We start from the raw sequence: 18,484 nt of genomic DNA, 5'->3' as shown, positions 1-18,484 counted from the left end.
CATAGGATTAAATATATTTGTAACAAGCTTGGTGCATATGACGTATATGCTCCAGCTTGAGGGGGGGTGTTGAATATAATGTATTTATAGTGTATAACCTTTCCTTGTTAATATAGGACACATGTATGGTAGTTAGGACTCCTAACCTTGTATATATATATATATATATATATATATATATATATATATATATATATATATATATTTCTCAATTGTAAGTAGATGATTACATTAATGAGAATTAAGGTCTTTCTTATTTCTCTCTCTCTCAACAGGCTTCATCCCACTCAAAAGGAACACCCTTCTTCATAAGTCGGTTGAATGGTTGACATCGTCCTACTAGATTGGATGTAAATCTACGGATGTAAGATAAACATCCTTGTAAACTTTTCAACTCATATATGTTTTGAGGCTCCTTACTTTTTTAGTTGAATTGAGTTTGTCATCATGATTGACATGATGGTATTAGAAGAAGTAACATGATCAATTATTGTTGGTTGTGTTACATTTAAGGTTTTACATGGAAATGTAGACATAGATCCATTGCTAGACTTATTGTATTTTTTAGTTGAAGAGGGCTTTAGAGTTGCCTTTTGAAACATGATTGGTGTGATCCCACTTGTTCAACCATGTTTTTAGGAGTTTGAAGGAGATTCATGGAGTTTTGAGAGAAGTTGTTTCAAAAACCGTAGTTGTCTTAGGGAATAAAGTAGTTTTCATTCACTTTGCTTCAAGTCTTGTGACTAGAACTTGTTTCAGTTTCACGTGGTGTACTAAAAATTTGTACATCAATATTTCTTAATTTTCTCAAAGTTTTTCGAGGAATCTCTCTAAGAGCTCTCCAAAATTTCTTTGATTTTCCGAAGTATCCTATAAAATGAGAGGAATCCTCCATTTATAGGATTAAGAATTTTATTTTGATATCATATTTTGATTTATCTAATTTATTATGATAATTATAATTTATTTTAATTATCAGAATTAATTTTTCTAGAGATAAATTCTATTTGTTATGATAATTATCATTAATTTTAATTATCACTATAACATTTTATTTTTTATTTTTTATTGAACTATTTTATGTGACATGTTAGTATGTTATTAGTTTAATTATTGACACGTCACAATTAATGAGTCGAAAAAATCTCTCCACACTTCCAACAAAATGAAAACAAAACACACCCTGTAAAAAAAATCTACTTTTAATTTCCAATAATTTTTTTTTTTTTTTTATCATAAATTTAATTTCTTTCTCGACGAGGTAAAAAAAGAAGAAGCATAACTATTGAAAAGTCACAAAACCTGATAAACAAACAGAGCCTTAAGTCTTATTTCCAGTCCCCGCGTGTCCTCTCTCTCCTCTCTCTTCTCTCTCTATGTCAGATATTCTGCGATTTCTTCGAACAAATTCACTCATCCGCTACGTTGGAGGGTTTTTTTCCAGCAAATTACTCAGACTTTTCCTCATTTTCTCATGAGCCAAACAGTCTAGGATCTTAAGGCCTCGAATCCACATGGGGGTTTCATTCAAAATCTCAAAGACCGGTAGTAGGTTTTGCCCCAAGGTTGTCCTATCTGATGCTCCCCTCAATGAGGAGGAGGAGGAGATTGCGAAGGAGAATTCGCGAATTCCCGACCGGAATGAATCGCTTTCGAATTCTACCACGCGAAAGCTCGAGGTATTTTTTCTTCTTAAACTTAAATTGCTTTGATTGGTTGCTGAGGGAAAGGTGGGAAAGAAAGAAAATAAGGAGTTGATTTATTTTGTCTTTTTTAATGCTTGGAATTTGATAAAGGTGAGAGCTTTAAACTCGATTGAGTGGCTTAGTAACCAAACGGATCATAAATTTCAGCAACCAAACGGATCATGAATGTTTTCTATGAAATTGGTCGTTTCAGCTTAATGGTGGTTCTGTTCTGTTGCTACTTTAGATTGTTAGTAGTTATTTCCTTGAACTTTTAATTGATTTTTTTGGTGGATAAGGGAAGGTATGCTGAGAAAAGAAGTAAAATTTTTCGATTTAGATCCCTCTTTATGACTGGAAAATATGAAAGCTTTAACTGTATTAAGCACAACACAACTGATTAGCTTAGAACGTCGGATCCAAAATTTTCTTTGCTTTTCCTCTGGTTTCTGTGCAGTCAAACTAAGCATGGCTATTTGGTGGTTTTGCAACTTCGGTTAAAGATGGTTTTGTTCAGTAAATATAATTTATTTTGGTAGTTTCTTTATGAATTGTCACTGTTTGGTGTAGTTAGTGATTTTCCCTTTTGCGTGTTTTTAATGGGTGATCAATCTATTCAGTATTCTTTAGCTTTTCATGGAGTTTCCCTTATGCTATCTAGAGAAATAAAAATTATACATGCATATAAAAGGAAATGTAAAACTTATAAATGTGAACCTTTCATTTCCATTCTGTTCTGCTCTGAGAAAATATAAGAAATTAAAGTTTTTGAATATCAATTAATTTGTACCTGTGATTTTTTTAAGTTGTGGTGTCCAAAATGGTGTAACGTGTAAGTTCAACCAAATTTTTGAATATCAATTTTTTTTTTCTTGTTCCCTAAAAAACAGTATGTTTTCTTCCCTTTTTAGTGCATTAACATATTGATTATTTGAGAAACCTTGGATGAAAGCACATTAGACTGTTGTGGGTGAGATATTATCAGGTTGGCTGATTGACTTGGTAAGTATATATCCTTTCTCTATGCTAATTTGATTCTTGTTGTGATATAGGCTGATATCATTGAGGGGGATGAGGATGTTGCTGGTATCTCTGGTTCATCTATCTCTTCTGGAGGACTTCTTATACCTTCAGGTAGGAAATGACAACTAGTTTCAGGGGTCGTCTTTAGATTGATTTTACTTTAATTAATTAATTAGTTCATTTATTTACATATATATGTAAACATCCTGAGTGTGTTGTTTCTTTCTTTTGTTGTCAGATAATGAAGTTTCCTTCACATTGAACCTCTTCCCAGATGGATATTTTATTGGAAAACCGTCAGAGGTTTGTCAAAAACAATTATGGATGTATTAGTGAATTACAAAAAAACATTTAGAAGTTTATGCACCATTTAATAGTGTATGGGAAAACTACACTCCCCTCTCTTGCAGTTTAGCTAAAATTGCATTGACCTAGCTTCACTCTGCAACCAGCTGTCATTTACATTAACATAAATTGGTGCTCTCTTTACCCTTGCATTAGTTATTCTTTTACCCAAACATAGGTCACCTAGGACCTTCTTTTAAATAGATAAAAAAAATAAAATAAAGACCAAGGAAGAGACATATTTCAAAGTGGGTGTGGATAAAATTGGAGCGATGGATTTTTAAAGGTAAGGTAGGATTTTCTAGCCATAAAAACCCATTGAGGAAAAAGGAATTGAGAAAAATTAAAACAAAGATGCTTTACCCACAACCACCACAGCCACCCAATCTCTTCTCTGCTGTTCAAAAAGTGCTAATGCTTATACATCAGTACTTTGACAAGGTGTTTAGCCTGAAGAGGCCTTCTGAATGGCCCTTCCATTACTTATTCTAATTATAGGCAACAACATCTCCATGGCTTGTACAAATGTTCCACAGTTAAAACTGCTTGGCTCGCCATGGAAGCAGACTCTTTCCAAGGAACTTAATGTATCCTGTAGTGGAGTGCAAGCGAGGTTTGAGTGATGAAGTCCGATCTAAAATCTGATAGTATCCCGGGAAGCCTTGTTTGGGTACTGCTTTGCTTTCACTTTGTACACTGACCCACCCTCCAGCTTCTGATTGAAGAACTGCATCATCTGGCTTCCATATTTTGATGAATCATCCTGATCTATTCAGCAATCTACTACCACATAAATTGAAACCCCTACTTTAAATAGTTTTCTATTGTTGAGTCCTTAAAAAGTCCACTATCTAATTACTAAAATCCCTATCAGATAAATTGCATCCCAACCAGTAACTGGGTTTTCTATATCAGAATCTCCTGCCTCCACTATCTTTTTACCAAAATCTTTATCAGAACAGCGTGGAGTCACTATTGTCCCATGATCATATACACTGTGTATACTTTAGTACGCCCTTTTGTTAGTAACTTTTAATACATTGAATATTTACCTATTGATAAATAACAACCCCATGAGCTTCATGACTCTTCAACCAAAAACCAGCATGTTGCCGTTCTTATTTATTTATTTTTATCAGAAATGATAATTCATTAACATGAATAATTGCTCTTCTTTGATGAAATGAATCTAAAAAACAATCTTTTTTTGGAGAAAATGGAAGAGAGAGAGAGAGAGAGAGAGAGAGAAGGCTAGAGTGAGGGAGACCGAGTGCGATGGAGGAGAGCGAGGGCGTCTACGCCTGAGGGAAAGCGATGGAGAAGAGCGAGGGCTTCTGCGCCTGAGGGAAAGCGATGGAGGAGAGAGAGGGCTTCTGCGTCTGAGTGGGAGTGATGGAGAAGAGCGAGGGCTTTCGAGCCTGAGTGAGAGTGTAGAGGGAGCTGTCCTCTCGGGGCCTCGAAATAGCTCAAGGAAGGGCAGATTTAGTGTGGAGTCGAAAACCTTTGAGATTGAGGTAGAAGAAAAGAAGGGCAAAATGCAAGCTATGATTGTGGAGAGGAAAAGAGGGATCTCGTCGTGGATAAGAATGGGACCAGAGATCCTAGGGCTTTTTCTTGAAGGTCTGGTTCATTGCAGTAAGGACACGAGTGTTGGAAAATGGGGAAGAAACTGGAAGGAAAATGGGAGGGCCTATTCAATGGTGCGCGATGAAAACAAAGGTGGGTGCTTCATTCGATTCGGAGTTGTGGACCTGGAGAATAAAAATTTCAGCATTTTTATCCCTAAAGGGAGAGGAGGAGTGAGGGGCTGGACTTCAATGGTGGATACGCTACGGCGTCTGGGTATCGATAACGAAGGGAAGGAAGGCCAGAAGGACGAAGTGATGTTGCTGAAGCCTATTATGACGAAAACCTTTGCGGAAGTAATCAAACAGTTGATGAGCAAAGGAAGAGCAGTGATCAAGGTGGCAGTTAGAGAGAAGGAGATAAGCCGAAACTTGAATAAATTGGGTCACTATTTGGTTGGGTCCTGGAACCCTAATTCAGGGAGGGGGGATGACCTGAAGAGCTGGGGGACCCTCTTGGCAAAATCTTGGGGACTGGAGGGCAACCTAGGTATTGCAAAACTGGAGAGGGGTAAGATTCTGCTAGAATTTGAACTATTGGCAGAAGTTGAGAATGTCCTAAGCCTTGGAAGCATTTCGGTGGGGGGGATCCTTCTTCGCCTGGAAAAATGGAGTCCCGAGACGGGGTGCCTGTCGGAGGGGGAAAAAAGGCGTGAGGAATGGGTGCGAATCGTGGGTCTACTCGTCTCCTTATGGGATCAGGCCATCCTAAGAAGGATAGGGGAGGAGTGTGGGGGGTTCCTCGCAGTCGACTCCCAAACAGAGAAGTTAGAGGAGTTGCAGTGGGCGTGGATTCTGGTGAAGATGAACGGAGAAGAGCTTCCCAACGTGGTGGAAATATGGATTGAAGATTTCTGCTACGCGTTAACCTTTTGGTGGGAGGTTAGGCCAGTATTGAAAGTGGGGTCGGTAGGGTTGAGAGGGTTGAAGACTGCAATAGCAGGCGAGGTTGGGGGTGAGTCTCATGCACGCGCGAGTAAGCGCGTGATGGAGGATGGCGGTGTCACTAGGCTCGAGGCCCTGCCGCAGTCTGTCGATGGGACGCGGGGGCAGACTTGCGGGTCGGGGCAACTTGTGGAGCTTCTCTTGGGTGGGCCACGTGTGACGGGCCTCGCCCAGTCCCCTTGGAGCTCTGACTTGGCCTCTGGGTCTTCTGGGCCTGACCCAGCTGGTCTTGAGGCTGGGCCGTCTTGCTCTGGGTCGTCTGGGCCGCTTCTTACTGGGCTGTCTTTCTCTGGGCTGCTGCCTAGGAAGGATTTGGGGTGGGCTAAGGCCAAGGGAGCCTTTAGTGGTGATTGGGCTGGAACGCCGAGGCCCGCGTTTGCCTGGTGCTAAGGGTTTAGCCCCTTCTAGTGAGGCCTGCCCCCTGGCATGGACTGGCCCATGCCTTCTGAAGGGCCCAGACGCTGGCATCTCCTTTTTCTGGTTGAAGGACGACTTGAGTAAGCAGGTGGAGGAGGAACCACGTTCTGTGGAGAATTCGAAGACTAACGGTGCCTTATTGGAGGAAGCTCTGAGGTATGGGACCGCCTCTGGCCCTTTTGGATTGTTGGTTCCTGTTCCTTCTTCTTCTCCCTCTTCTATTTCTGGTCGGACTCCGTTGGGGGAGTATTACGACTTTTCTGGGGCTGGTTGGGAGTTAGCCTAGAGGGAAACTCAGTGCTGCATTGTCAATGGCCCGGGGTCTACAGAGCAGAGGGCTGTAACTAGTTGGGAGTTGATGGAGGTTAATAATGGCAGCAATGGAGAATGTGGAGAGGAGCTATGTTTGGTCCGTACTGTGCCACAGGAAGCTAGAGGATGGGAGGAGGTCAATTGGGAGGATAGTGAACTGGCCAGATTCAGCAAGTTCCTGGGGTTTTCGACAAAAGGCTTGGAGAAGGACATTTTGGATTTCTTGGTCAAGATCAGAAAAAGGAGGGAAAGAGTCCATAGTAAAGTTCTTCTGGACAAATCGAAATTTGAAAGGGAATTGAAAAGACTAGAATACTCCATTAATTACGAGGGGGGGAAGAAGCAGAAGAGTGGTAAGCAAGAAAGAGGGGGCCAGATGTTGGAAGTATAATGAAGTTAAGGTTGCTAAGTTGGAATGTGCGGGGATCTAATGATAGCTCCAAAAGAAAGGTGATTAAGGCCATGATTAGGAATCAAAGGGTGGACTTGTTTTGTCTCCAGGAGACAAAAATTCAATCAATGTTTGAGGGTGTGGTGAGGAGTCTAGGCTCTGGGAGGTTCTTGGATTGGGGTGCCATGGATGCTCATGGTTCTGCGGGTGGAATTTTGATCTGTTGGGATAAAAGAACCCTGGAAGTGCTTGAGATGGAGGTGGGACAATTCTCTATTTCCTGTAGGCTTAGGAATGTGGAAGATGGGTTCGTCTAGATTTTCTCAGGAGTTTATGGGCCGTTCTCTAGGGAGGACAGGGAGGCTTTTTGGGAGGAGCCAGGGGCAATTAGAGGCATCTGGAATGACCCCTGGTGTTTAGGGGGCGATTTTAATGTCATCCTCTCCCAAAGAGAAAGGAGCAGTTAGGGAAGGATAAGTGGTGCAATGAGAAGATTTGCCCAGGTAGTTGATGAGTTAGAGCTTCTAGATCTTCCGTTGCAAGGTGGTGTGTTTTCCTGGAGTGGGGGTAGGAACAACCAATCTTGGGCTAGACTGGATAGATACCTTGTGACCCAGAACTGGCTTGATAAATTCTATGGGGTTGTCCAAAGCAGGCTGCTGAGGCCCACTTCTAACCACTTTCCCATCTTGCTGAAAGGTGGCGGGTTAAAACGAGGCCCCTTTCCGTTTAGGTTTGAAAACATGTGGCTGAAAGTGGATGGGTTTAAGGACCTTCTTCGGGGATGGTGGCAGGGGTTTGGGGTGAGTGGGAAGGCCAGTTTTAGATTGGCCTCTAAGCTAAAGGTGCTGAAACAGAAAATAAAAAATTGGAATAAGGATGTGTTTGGAAGACTGGAAGTTAACAAAAACTTGGCTCTCCAGCAATTCGAGTTCTGGGATAGGGTGGAAAGTGAAAGGAGCCTCTCAGTAAGTGAAACGGAGATGAAAAAGGAAGCTAAGGAAACTTTCAAAAGTGGGTTCTGTTGGAAGAAACTCATTGGCGACAAGTGTCAAGGGAGTTGTGGCTGAAGGAAGGGGACAAGAATACATGATTCTTCCACCGGATGGCCAATGCCCATCGAAGAAACAATTCCTTGGACAGAATTAAAATCATCGGGGTGTGGAGGACTGAGGAGCAGGAGGTGAGGGAGGGGATTGTGAACGCTTTTCAGCAACTGCTCTCTGAAGAGCCAGGCTGGAAAGCGGATATTGAGGGGCTGCACCTCCAAAGTCTAAATTCCAGTGAAGCTGAAGGCTTGGAGTTGCCATTCACTGAGGAAGAGATCCACTCTGCCCTGTTGGACATGAATGGTGACAAAGCTCCTGGGCCGGATGGGTTTATAGTGGCCTTTTGGAAATTCTGTTGGGACTTTGTGAAGGAGAAGATTGTGGATCTGTTCAAGGAGTTTTTTGAGCAAAAATCTTTTGCCAAAAGCCTCAACACCACTTTCCTGGTCCTAATTCCAAAGAAAGGGGGAGTTGAGGACCTTGGGGACTTTCGGCCTATCAGCCTATTAGGAGGACTGTACAAACTCTTGGCCAAGGTGTTGGCAAATAGGCTGAAGAAGGTCCTAGGAAAGGTGGTTTCAGTGGACCAGAACTCCTTTGTGAGGGGTAGACAGATCTTGGATGCCTCGCTTATAGCTAATGAGGTGATCGACTTCTGGCACAAGCGTAAGGAGAAGGGGTTGATTTGCAAATTGGACATTGAAAAAGCCTACGATAGCATTAACTGGAATTTCCTCATGAAGGTCTTGCACAAGATGGGTTTTGGGTCTTGGTGGATGGAGTGGATTTGGTGGTGCATTTCAACTGCCAAATTTTCTATCCTGGTCAATGGGGTGCCAGCAGGCTTCTTCTCGAGTTCCAAGGGGCTGCGTCAAGGAGATCCTCTATCTCCTTATCTCTTTGTCCTAGGTATGGAAGTGCTAAGTGCCCTCATAAGAAGGGCTGCTATTAGGGGGTTCATCTTAGGTTGCAGCCTTTGGGGAAGAGGGAGGATGGAGATGGATGTCTCTCATCTACTCTTTGCTGATGACACAATCATCTTTTGTGAAGCTAGGAAAGAGTATCTAACCTCCTTAAGCTGGATTTTGGCTTGGTTTGAGGCGGCTTCTGGGCTAAGAATAAACCTAGCTAAAAGCGAATTAATTCCTATTGGGGAGGTTGAAGAAATTGAGGAAATGGCAATGGAGCTTGGGTGTAAAGTGGGGGCTCTTCCTTCAGTTTATCTGGGGCTGCCCCTTGGAGCCCACCACAAGGCCATATCTATGTGGGATGGGGTGGAAGAAAGAATGAGGAGAAGATTAGCCCTTTGGAAAAGACAATACATTTCTAAGGGCAGGAGAATTACCCTCATCAAGAGCACTTTGGCCAGCATTCCTATTTATCAATTGTCCATTTTCCGAATGCCCAAGATAGTGGCAAAAAGGCTTGAAAAGTTACAAAGAGACTTTCTTTGGGGAGAGGGAAGAATGGAAAGGAAAATCCACCTAATCAATTGGGAGGTGGTGTGTACTCAAAAGGAGAATGGAGGGCTAGGTATACGGAAGATTGATCTCCTTAACAAAGCCTTGCTGGGCAAGTGGATTTGGAGGTTTGCCTTTGAAGAGGACATACTTTGGAAGAAAGTGAGCGGGGTGAAGTATGGTCAAGAAGGCTTTGGCTGGCGGACTAATGAAGCTCGTGGGGCGTTTGGAGTGGGGTGTGGAAGGAGATTTTGAAGGAGGCAAATTGGTGTTGGGATAACATAATGTTTAAGGTGGGTAAGGGGACTAAGGTAAAATTTTGGACTGATCACTGGTGTGGTAACAAGACGCTGTCCAGAATTTTTCCTCAATTACTTGCCTTGGCGGTGCATAGGAATGCAACGATCAATGAGGTGTGGGACTCTAGCCTCGGTCAAGGGGGTTGGAATATCAGATTTGCTAGAGATTCTAATGGTTGGGAGCTGGATTTAATAGGAGTTTTGTTTAATATGCTGAGGGACTTCAGGATCTCCCAAGAAGAGGACTCAGTGGTTTGGAGAGGTGGGGGTCAAGGCACCTTTGGAGTCAGACATGCTTACAACCTGTTGGTTGCTCCCAATACCCTTGCCTTCCCGGTTGGATGCATTTGGGTGGACAAGGTCCCAACCAAAGTTGCCTTTTTTGCTTGGGAGGCTACGTGGGGGAAGATCTTCACCTTGGATAGGCTTAAAAAATGAGGGTGGCAGTTTCCTAATTGTTGTTTTTTTGTGTGGTTGTGAAGAGGAAAATGTAAATCACATTCTTTTACACTGTATAGTGGCCAGGGTCCTCTGGGAAATTGTCCTTGCCTTGTTTGGGGTTCATTGGGTGTTCCCACAGATAGTCAAAGAGGTGTTATTTAGTTGGAGGGGCCCTTTTGTGGGGAGAAAGAGGAAAAAAATCTGGTATTCCATCCCGTTGTGTATTTTTTGAACGGTATGGAAGGAAAGAAATAGATTAGCCTTTAGGGGGGGTTCTTTGGATATACAGAAACTCAAAAATTATTTTGTTTGTAACTTGTGGAGTTGGGCTAGAGTGTACATGGGTTAGTCTTTTTGGAGTGGCTAGCGGCTACTTAAGGGCCAGTGAGGCTGCTTGTTACTTTTGTTTTTGGGTGTGGCTGCGTTGTATACTCCTTCTATGCTTTGTGGCGTTTTGCCCTTGAATACAATTTGTGCTCACTTATCAAAAAAAATAATAATTGCTCTTCTTTGATCAAAGCAACAATTCATTGTTGCTCTTCTTCTTTCCAATCTAACAAACCCAATAGCTAGGTTGACTTGTGAATGTCATTGATTGCATCTTCTTATGCCTTGTTGATTGGTTCTGCTTTTTCTGAACCGTTTGATGGAGGTGGGTCTTCCTGGTTTAGCTAGAAATAAGGGGAAATTGAGAAGAAAACCTGAGAGGGTCCACTGTTCTAGTGGTGGTGCTTTATTGTTTAAAGTGGTGTTTTATAGAAGGAGCTGAAATATGGTGTTGATGTGTAGATACTTTAATTGGTGAGAGAAATAGGCAGCTGCATCTTGCTCAGATGGTAATGGCAATGAACAGATGTTGGGGAAGAGGGATGAGAGTAACCCTCTGTCAATAATGGTGGAAAAGGAATTGAAGCAGAAAATGGAAATGGATGTGAAAGGATGTGGCATAGCTCTCCCCAACACACCACAACATCCCCACCCCACCACCATCCCAGCCCAAAAATGCATGCAAGCAAAACTCTATTGCTTAGGTTAATTTAAATGTAATATTTGAGAATAGGGGAAGGCCCATGTAATTAACCTAATCTGACAAGAGAAAGTGTAATCATTTCTAGTATATGTCTAAGTTCTAATTTATGAATTTTCAGAATGAAACCACACATCAGGCAATGCTTCAAGATGTCCCAAAGTTGCTACATCCATATGATAGGACATCAGAGACTCTCTTCTCAGTAAGTGTCTTATCTATCGTTTTAGTGAAATATTTTTGTATTTCTTGCCGGCCCATTTATCTCATGCTCCACTGCTAGAAGCTTGCTGTATCTGTAGAAATGAGAAGCTTGGATATGTCCCATATGCACTTTTTTTGAATCAAAACATCAATCATGCAGTTGAGACGAGATCTGTGAGTTGGGTGATGAAATTCATATGTGAATTTTGGTCATAAGCAAAAAAAGTACACAATATTATTAGTTTATTTTTGCATCTGGTCTTGACTCATCTGTGTAATAGATAATTTGTATTATGTAGTGCAAGTGGAAAAGTAAAACCTGTTTTTCTCAAGAATTACTTCATCTTTTATTATTTCTAGTCTTTAAATGATAAGGTATCTTGGACTTTTTAAATTAGCTCAAATTCCTTGTCATCTGCATCATAAATGATTATATACTTGTTCACCATTTTCTAATCCTTGCATAAGCTTTTCTTTTACTAATTTTTTTTCCCTCTCAATTTATTTATGTACTTGGAGGCAATTGAGTCTGGCAGATTGCCTGGAGATATTCTGGATGATATACCCTGCAAATATGTTAATGGGGCACTTCTGTGTGAGGTGAGTAACTTGCCGGTATCTGTGCCTAGTCGCCGGTATCTCATACTGGGGATCTTTGCTCTGTGCCATAGATTAATCTTGCTGGCTAGATGGCTTTCATCGACTGATCTGTAGCTTTTTTAACCTTTCATATCTTTTATTATTCAAAGAGTTTCATTAGACAGGAGGTAGCAATCATCTATAACAGCTTGCTTTTGTGGTTGCTAATTCTACAATGTTTGGACCTTTCCAGGTGCGAGATTATCGGAAGTGTGCATCTGAACCAGGATTTAGTGTTCCATGTGCAGATGGGTTGCCTATTGTTAATAAAGTGTGTCTTAGGATGTCCTTGGAGAATGTGGTTAAGGACATCCCATTGATCTCAGACAACTCCTGGACCTATGGTGATCTAATGGTAAGGATGATCCACTCCTCTCTTCCCTTGCAAAAATTCATAATGTCTTTAGGACACAACAATCTATGAATTGTCGTTTATTTTTTTCTAGGAAGTAGAGTCCCGGATATTGAAAGCACTGCAACCACAACTTTGTTTAGATCCCTCTCCTAAGTTGGACAGACTCTGTGAAAAACCAGTTCCTGCTAAGGTATTAAAACTAAAGGTTGATGTTGTAATCTTAGGCAGGAAAAATTGATTCAATGTACTGAATCCTCGAACTTTATTTGCAGCTTAATTTGTCTCTCAGCAGTGTGCGGAAGAAGAGATTGAGGCAGATGCCAGAAGCTAACATTACATCTAGTAATAAGATCCATGTGAAGAAAATTAGCATGGATAGAGCGGGAGAAAGCTTAAATGGTAGGTTGCGAGACTCTGGACCCATGTCAGGTGCCGTGATGGCACAGCATGTGCATGAGAATCTGGCTGCCCAAAATGTTGGTCCAATCAATATTTTAACCCCAGGACCTAAAAGCTTTGTACAAGATGCCTCTAATCCAGCTTTGCCTTTGGCATCTCCCCGATCAAAGTATCAAGCTAGTGTTGGTAACCCAAAAATTATGCAGGATCATGGTTCAGGGTCAGTTGTGAATGCATCAGGTGCTTCCTCTTCTATACAGGACACGATGATCTCATACACTGACAATGTGCATGGAAAAAGAGAAAATCAAGATGATCAACTCTCACCTTTATCTCATATGACAAAGAGACAAAGGCTTACAGCGGTAGGTCCTGAAGGTATTCAACAGCAGCACTTAGTGCCACATATGGATAGCTTCCATGGATCAGATTTACAATGGAAAAATGCCGCCCTGTTACCGCATCAATTAAATGCAAGGGGAAATCCATATGCAAATACTGGCATTCAAAAGTATCCTCAGCAGGTGTTTGATGGGGTTTTAAACCAGGAGGCTGCATCAGCATCATTTGCTGAGACGGAGAAATTGGATAGGCCTGAACTTAACCGGGTTAAAAATGATATGCACATGGGAGAAATAGAATCAAACCATCTGGACCCACAGCAGTCACGACTTCAATCAAGGTTGCCACAGCAGATCCCATTCATGAGATCCAATTCATTTCAGACACCCTGGAATAATATAACTCAGCACATTGAGAAAGATCCAAGAAAGGAAAGGAAATTGGTGCAAAGCCCCCGGGTTTCTGCTCAGGGTTTGGTCCAATCTCCGTTATCATCAAAATCTGGTGAATTTTCTAGTGGTTCATTAGGACCCCAATTTGGACCAACTGCAACCACTGCTGTACTTGGAGCATCACAAAAGGATAAACCAGCAGTCACCTCAGTTCCTCCAGTTGTTGGCACCCCATCTTTGACTTCCAGTGCAAATGATTCCGTGCAACGGCAAAACCAGATGCAAATTGTTCCCAAGCGGAGATCAAATTCGCTCCCCAAGGCCCCTGCAGTTGGGTCTCCAGCAAGTGTTGGTAATATGAGCGGTCCATCAAATGCCAACAGTCCTTCAGTTGCAACCCCGCCTTCAGCTGATCAAACCATGCTCGATAAATTCTCAAAGATTGAAATAGTGGTTATGAGGTATAATGTCCATGAAATTAATATTGTAGTTCTTTTGTTTGTTGCTTTTCACCGCTAATATGGTAGAGCTTTTATTTGTTGTTTCTCACTAATATGGTAAACAGAGTAAAGAAACACAATTGTATCCTTTGGCACCTATCCTGGGTGTTTTGACAGTAACATTTGTTCCATTCAGCAACTTAGTCTGAGTTAAGATGTAACTAGATAAACATGTCTGGTTTGATTGGCTTTGCAACTTGGCCACGTTGAACCAACTGAGCCTGACCTTAAAAAGGGGAAAGTCATGTTGAAAAATCCTAACTCAAACTAGGGTTGAGGTTGTGGGAAATTACCTTAACATTTGATATTTTTAGCAATGGTATATTGTGTCTATTTTGTTTTTTGCCACATCCAATTGGGTAACACAAAATATGGAGGGAAAATAGACCATCCCTTCTTGTGATAGCTAACATAATAGGGAACCTTCATTGAACTCTTACCACATTCTATTATAGAAAACCATAATTGTTCACATCTTATGTTTATTTGAAGTTTTTTATGTTCTCTAGGCAACTTAGTTTGACTTCCATCTATAGATGTTTTCTTTCTTTGTTAGACTTTTTCTTTATGTATGCTTGATCAATTGAAAATGTAATTGAGATATTAATGAATGAAAAATATGTAAATTTTAAATGCATTGGTTAGTCACTGTATTCAAACAACATGACCTAATCCACTCATGGGATAAAAATCTCCAAATTAGGTGAAGCTTGACTTGGTATTCAACTGGATGCTTCCCACTTGAGTTGCAGTCTTAGTTTGAGATTGATTATATTTCAGGTCCTTTGCATTGTCTTGGTTCCTTATCCTACAAAAGGACAAAGTTTAGATGGACTGGATGGTTTAATATGTTACCATTTATGCCAGGAGTAATGTGTATAAAAAATTATGTCACTAGGTATATGAATATGCAGGATGCATCAATTGTTCAAATTTTCTTATCTGACTTGAATGTTTCTTTAAATATTATACTAGTGGTAGCATAATTGGTCTCATCCTTTTCTTGTGAGTTCTGGGGCATTTTTAATTGGCTTCTATTTCAGGCATCAACTTAATTGTAAAAAGAATAAGGTTGAGGATTACCCCGTCAAGAAACCCACATTTTCTCCTCAGAAGCTCTTGAGTTGTCTCTCCATGGCTTCCCATAATGAGGATATCAAAGATGATACATGCAAAATGCCATTATCAAAGTCACTTGCAGGTGGCAGCATGAATGTCTGCAAGCTACGAGTCCTAAATTTTGTTCAGGCAGAGCGTGTAGTCCAAGGTTTTGGATTTGAATAGTTTGATTTCCTGCCTTTATCTAACATTTTATTCTCTCCCCAGCCTAATTATGCCACTGTTACCACTGCAGGAAGTGTTGTCTCTGTTGTTCCCAGGGCACGGTCAACGATGATCATGTCAGAGAAGGCAAATGATGGTAGTGTAGCAGTGCATCATGGAGATGTAGTGGATGGGGATTTCCTGAGTGCAGAGGATTATGTTTCTACATTGCCCAATACTGTGAGTTCCATTCAGAAAAATATACTTTATGATGCATAGCATTGCTAATTTGATCAAAAAGAAAAAGAAAAAAAAAAGGCGTAGTGTTGCTAACTATATATTTAGACATTTTCACGTTTTGACACCGATCCACTTCTTGAACTGATCAATAATTCTCCATTCCCGGTAATTTGGGGTTAGCAAAACAATGTATCTGGTGTTCTGTCCTGCTAACTGGTCATATCTTTACGAAGGGATTTTAGGTTACTCCCGACTAGTTCTCTCCATTTTTTCCCCTTTTCTGGGTTTTCTCATCCTCTTTAATGACCTTCAAGTTGCATTATGGAACATATCCCAATGGCTTGAGACTCTTTTAGTTGGTTCTCTCTTATTTTATTACCTTTTAACCCAAAAGAAGGCAATGATCTTCCATGATGGAGTTTTATGTGCTTCAAGATGTGGAGGATTAAACTGGCAGATGGGTTTTTTTGTGTTGCCGAGCAACAAGAACTCAAATGAGCATTGATTAGAGCTACTCCTAGGGTTTTCATTTTGTGTTCAGCATTTACTTTATTGTCATTGTTCCAGTCTATACATTTCCATCATCTTCATCTCCACTTCTTCAGTGTGAATATGTTGTTTAGGTCAACTCTTGTGTTCAGGCTACTGACCACCTCATCAGAAATGTTCTCAACAACTCAATGGTTGTTCAATCTCTGCTTTGTCTATGGCTGGTTTTGAAAGACCGTAATGAGCACTTAAACATTCCGTAGATTACAATCTTAATGTCCTTCATTCCTCAGTGATTTCCCGTCTTCCACTTGCCTTCTTATTGGAAGGGATAGTTTTTGGACTGGGCTTAAAGTCTGTAAGCAGCATTGATTTTTACTCCCCTACTTTTTGGACCTTCCTCACTATGATCTATGTCAGCATCTCTGTCTTCATTCTCTCTCTCTCTCTGTTGACTTGTATCTCTGACTAATTCATGTAACAGCACTTCGCGGACTTGCTTGCAGCACAGTTCTGTTCACTGGTATGTTTCTCAAAAATGGTTTTGTAACTTCAGAAATTTGGATTTTAAAGTGCAGGTTCTGTTTGCATTTTATTTAGTGTAGTGTGGTTTTCTCATGTAGATGAACCGTGAAGGATATCATCTTATGGAGGATCGTGTCCAACCAAAGCCAGCTCGCATGAATCTTGCCTCAAGCAATCAATCTAATGCTCCTGGAATCTCTCCTAATAATTCGGCAGCTGAGATGCAGCAATATTCAGAAACAGCTTCAGGTCAGCCTCACAATGAAGTGGCAAAACCGACTAATAGTGGCAATACGCCCTTAAACGCATCCCAGAATCTTCTAGCAAACTCAAGGATGCTACCTCCTGGAAATGCTCAAGCATTACAGATATCGCAAGGACTCTTGACTGGGGTTTCCTTGCCTACCAGGCCACAACAGCTCGATCCACAACCATCACTTCAGCAGCCACAGCAGCAGAATCCACAGTCTTTGATTCAACAGCAGCATTCTCAGTTCCAGAGATCATCTCTTATGCTTCCAACAAATTCACTCTCACACCTAAGTGCAATGGGACAGAATTCAAACATGCAGTTGGGCAATCACATGGTCAACAAGCCTTCCGCCACTCTCCAACTCCAGATGTTACAGCAACAGCAACAACAGCAGCAGCAGCAGCAACAGCAGCAGCAGCAGCAGCAACAACAGCAGCAGCCAATGCAGAGGAAAATGATGATGGGACTTGGAACAGCTGTGAATATGGGAAACATGGGCAATAACATTGCAAGCCTCCAAGGTTTGGGCAATGTCATGGGCATTGGGGGTGCAAGGGGTATGGGAAGTACTGGAATTTCAGCACCAATGGGGCCTATCTCTAGCATGGGCAATGTGGGTCAGAATGCAATGAATCTGAATCAGGCTTCAAGTGTTACCAATATGCTAGGTCAATTTCGGAATCCACAATTAGGCACGCAAAATAATTACATGGCGGCAAAAATTAGAATGATGCAGAACCCAGCAATTTTAGGTGGCCGTCAGGCAGGCATAGCTGGCATGACAGGAACCAGACAGATGCACCCACACCCAGGTTCTACTGGTCTTCCAATGCTGAGCCAGAATCTGCACCGTCCTATGAACCCAATGCAGAGAACAGGAATGGGGCCAATGGGACCCCCAAAGCTGATGACGGGGATGAATCTTTACATGAACCAGCAACAGCAGCCGCAACAGCAATTCCATTTACAGCAGATGCAGCAGCAACATCATCAGCAGCAGCAATTACAGCAACAGCAATTGCAGCAGCAGCAGCAGCAGCTACAACAGCAGCACCAGCAAGAAACCACCTCACCACTACAGGCTGTTGTTTCACCTCCACAAGTAGGCTCTCCTTCAACCATGGGAATTCCACAACAACTAAACCAACAACCCCAGCAGCAGCAGCCGCAACAACAGCAGGCCAGCCCACAGCAGATGAACCAGCGAACCCCCATGAGCCCACAGCAGATGAACCAGCGAACCCCAATGAGTCCACAACAGATGAGCTCTGGTGCTGTCCATCCCATGGGTACTGGTAATCCAGAGGCTTGTCCAGCTAGCCCACAGTTGAGCTCACAGACCCTTGGCTCGGTTGGCAGTATTACCAATTCCCCTATGGATCTGCAAGGCGTCAACAAGAGCAACTCTGTGAGCAATACATAGTAAAGGACACAGCTTGAGGTCATGTTCTAGTTGCGGTGGCTAGAACCCCAATTGTCTTGGGCAGATGGTTGTAGGAACACAACATCTGGCTAGGAAAATGTGGTTGCATCCATGTGAAGATCAAAATTTTTGTCATGTATTTATTGTTCATTAAATAAAAATAAGTGTAAGTACTTAGAAGTTGATATGTGGCACAGGAACTTGACAGTGAAGGCCTCATTCATACTGGGTTGCAGTTGGACAACCCAGAACCCTGTCAAGAAATACGTCACTTGTTAGGCTACCTGCTATGTGGATTGGAAATATATTTAGATTTTCATTGGTTTAAGTTATTCTTAATATGCCCATGCGACAACTATTGATACGAATTGAAAATAATTTTCATTTTTTTGCTAAAAGCTTGAAGCTGCGGTATAGCCCACTTCTTTGTTCAAGTAACAA

General features: G+C 41.7%; 1 protein-coding gene across 1 annotated transcript; it reads left to right on the top strand.

The window, feature by feature from the left end:
• Positions 1 to 1,326: 1,326 nt before the first annotated feature.
• Positions 1,327 to 18,371, top strand: LOC117921990 (protein PHYTOCHROME-DEPENDENT LATE-FLOWERING). Its single transcript, XM_034839941.1, has 12 exons — positions 1,327 to 1,679; positions 2,738 to 2,819; positions 2,947 to 3,011; positions 11,141 to 11,224; positions 11,743 to 11,823; positions 12,056 to 12,217; positions 12,309 to 12,407; positions 12,490 to 13,811; positions 14,894 to 15,117; positions 15,205 to 15,353; positions 16,327 to 16,365; positions 16,466 to 18,371. Exons 1-12 carry the CDS (start codon positions 1,515 to 1,517, stop codon positions 18,041 to 18,043), a joined length of 4,050 nt encoding a protein of 1,349 aa, XP_034695832.1. The 5' UTR covers positions 1,327 to 1,514; the 3' UTR covers positions 18,044 to 18,371.
• The last annotated feature ends 113 nt before the right edge of the window (positions 18,372 to 18,484 follow it).

The sequence above is a fragment of the Vitis riparia genome, chromosome 9, assembly GCF_004353265.1.
Source record: "Vitis riparia cultivar Riparia Gloire de Montpellier isolate 1030 chromosome 9, EGFV_Vit.rip_1.0, whole genome shotgun sequence".
Taxonomy (NCBI): Eukaryota; Viridiplantae; Streptophyta; class Magnoliopsida; order Vitales; family Vitaceae; genus Vitis; species Vitis riparia.
This window is presented reverse-complemented; position numbering and strand designations above follow the sequence as displayed.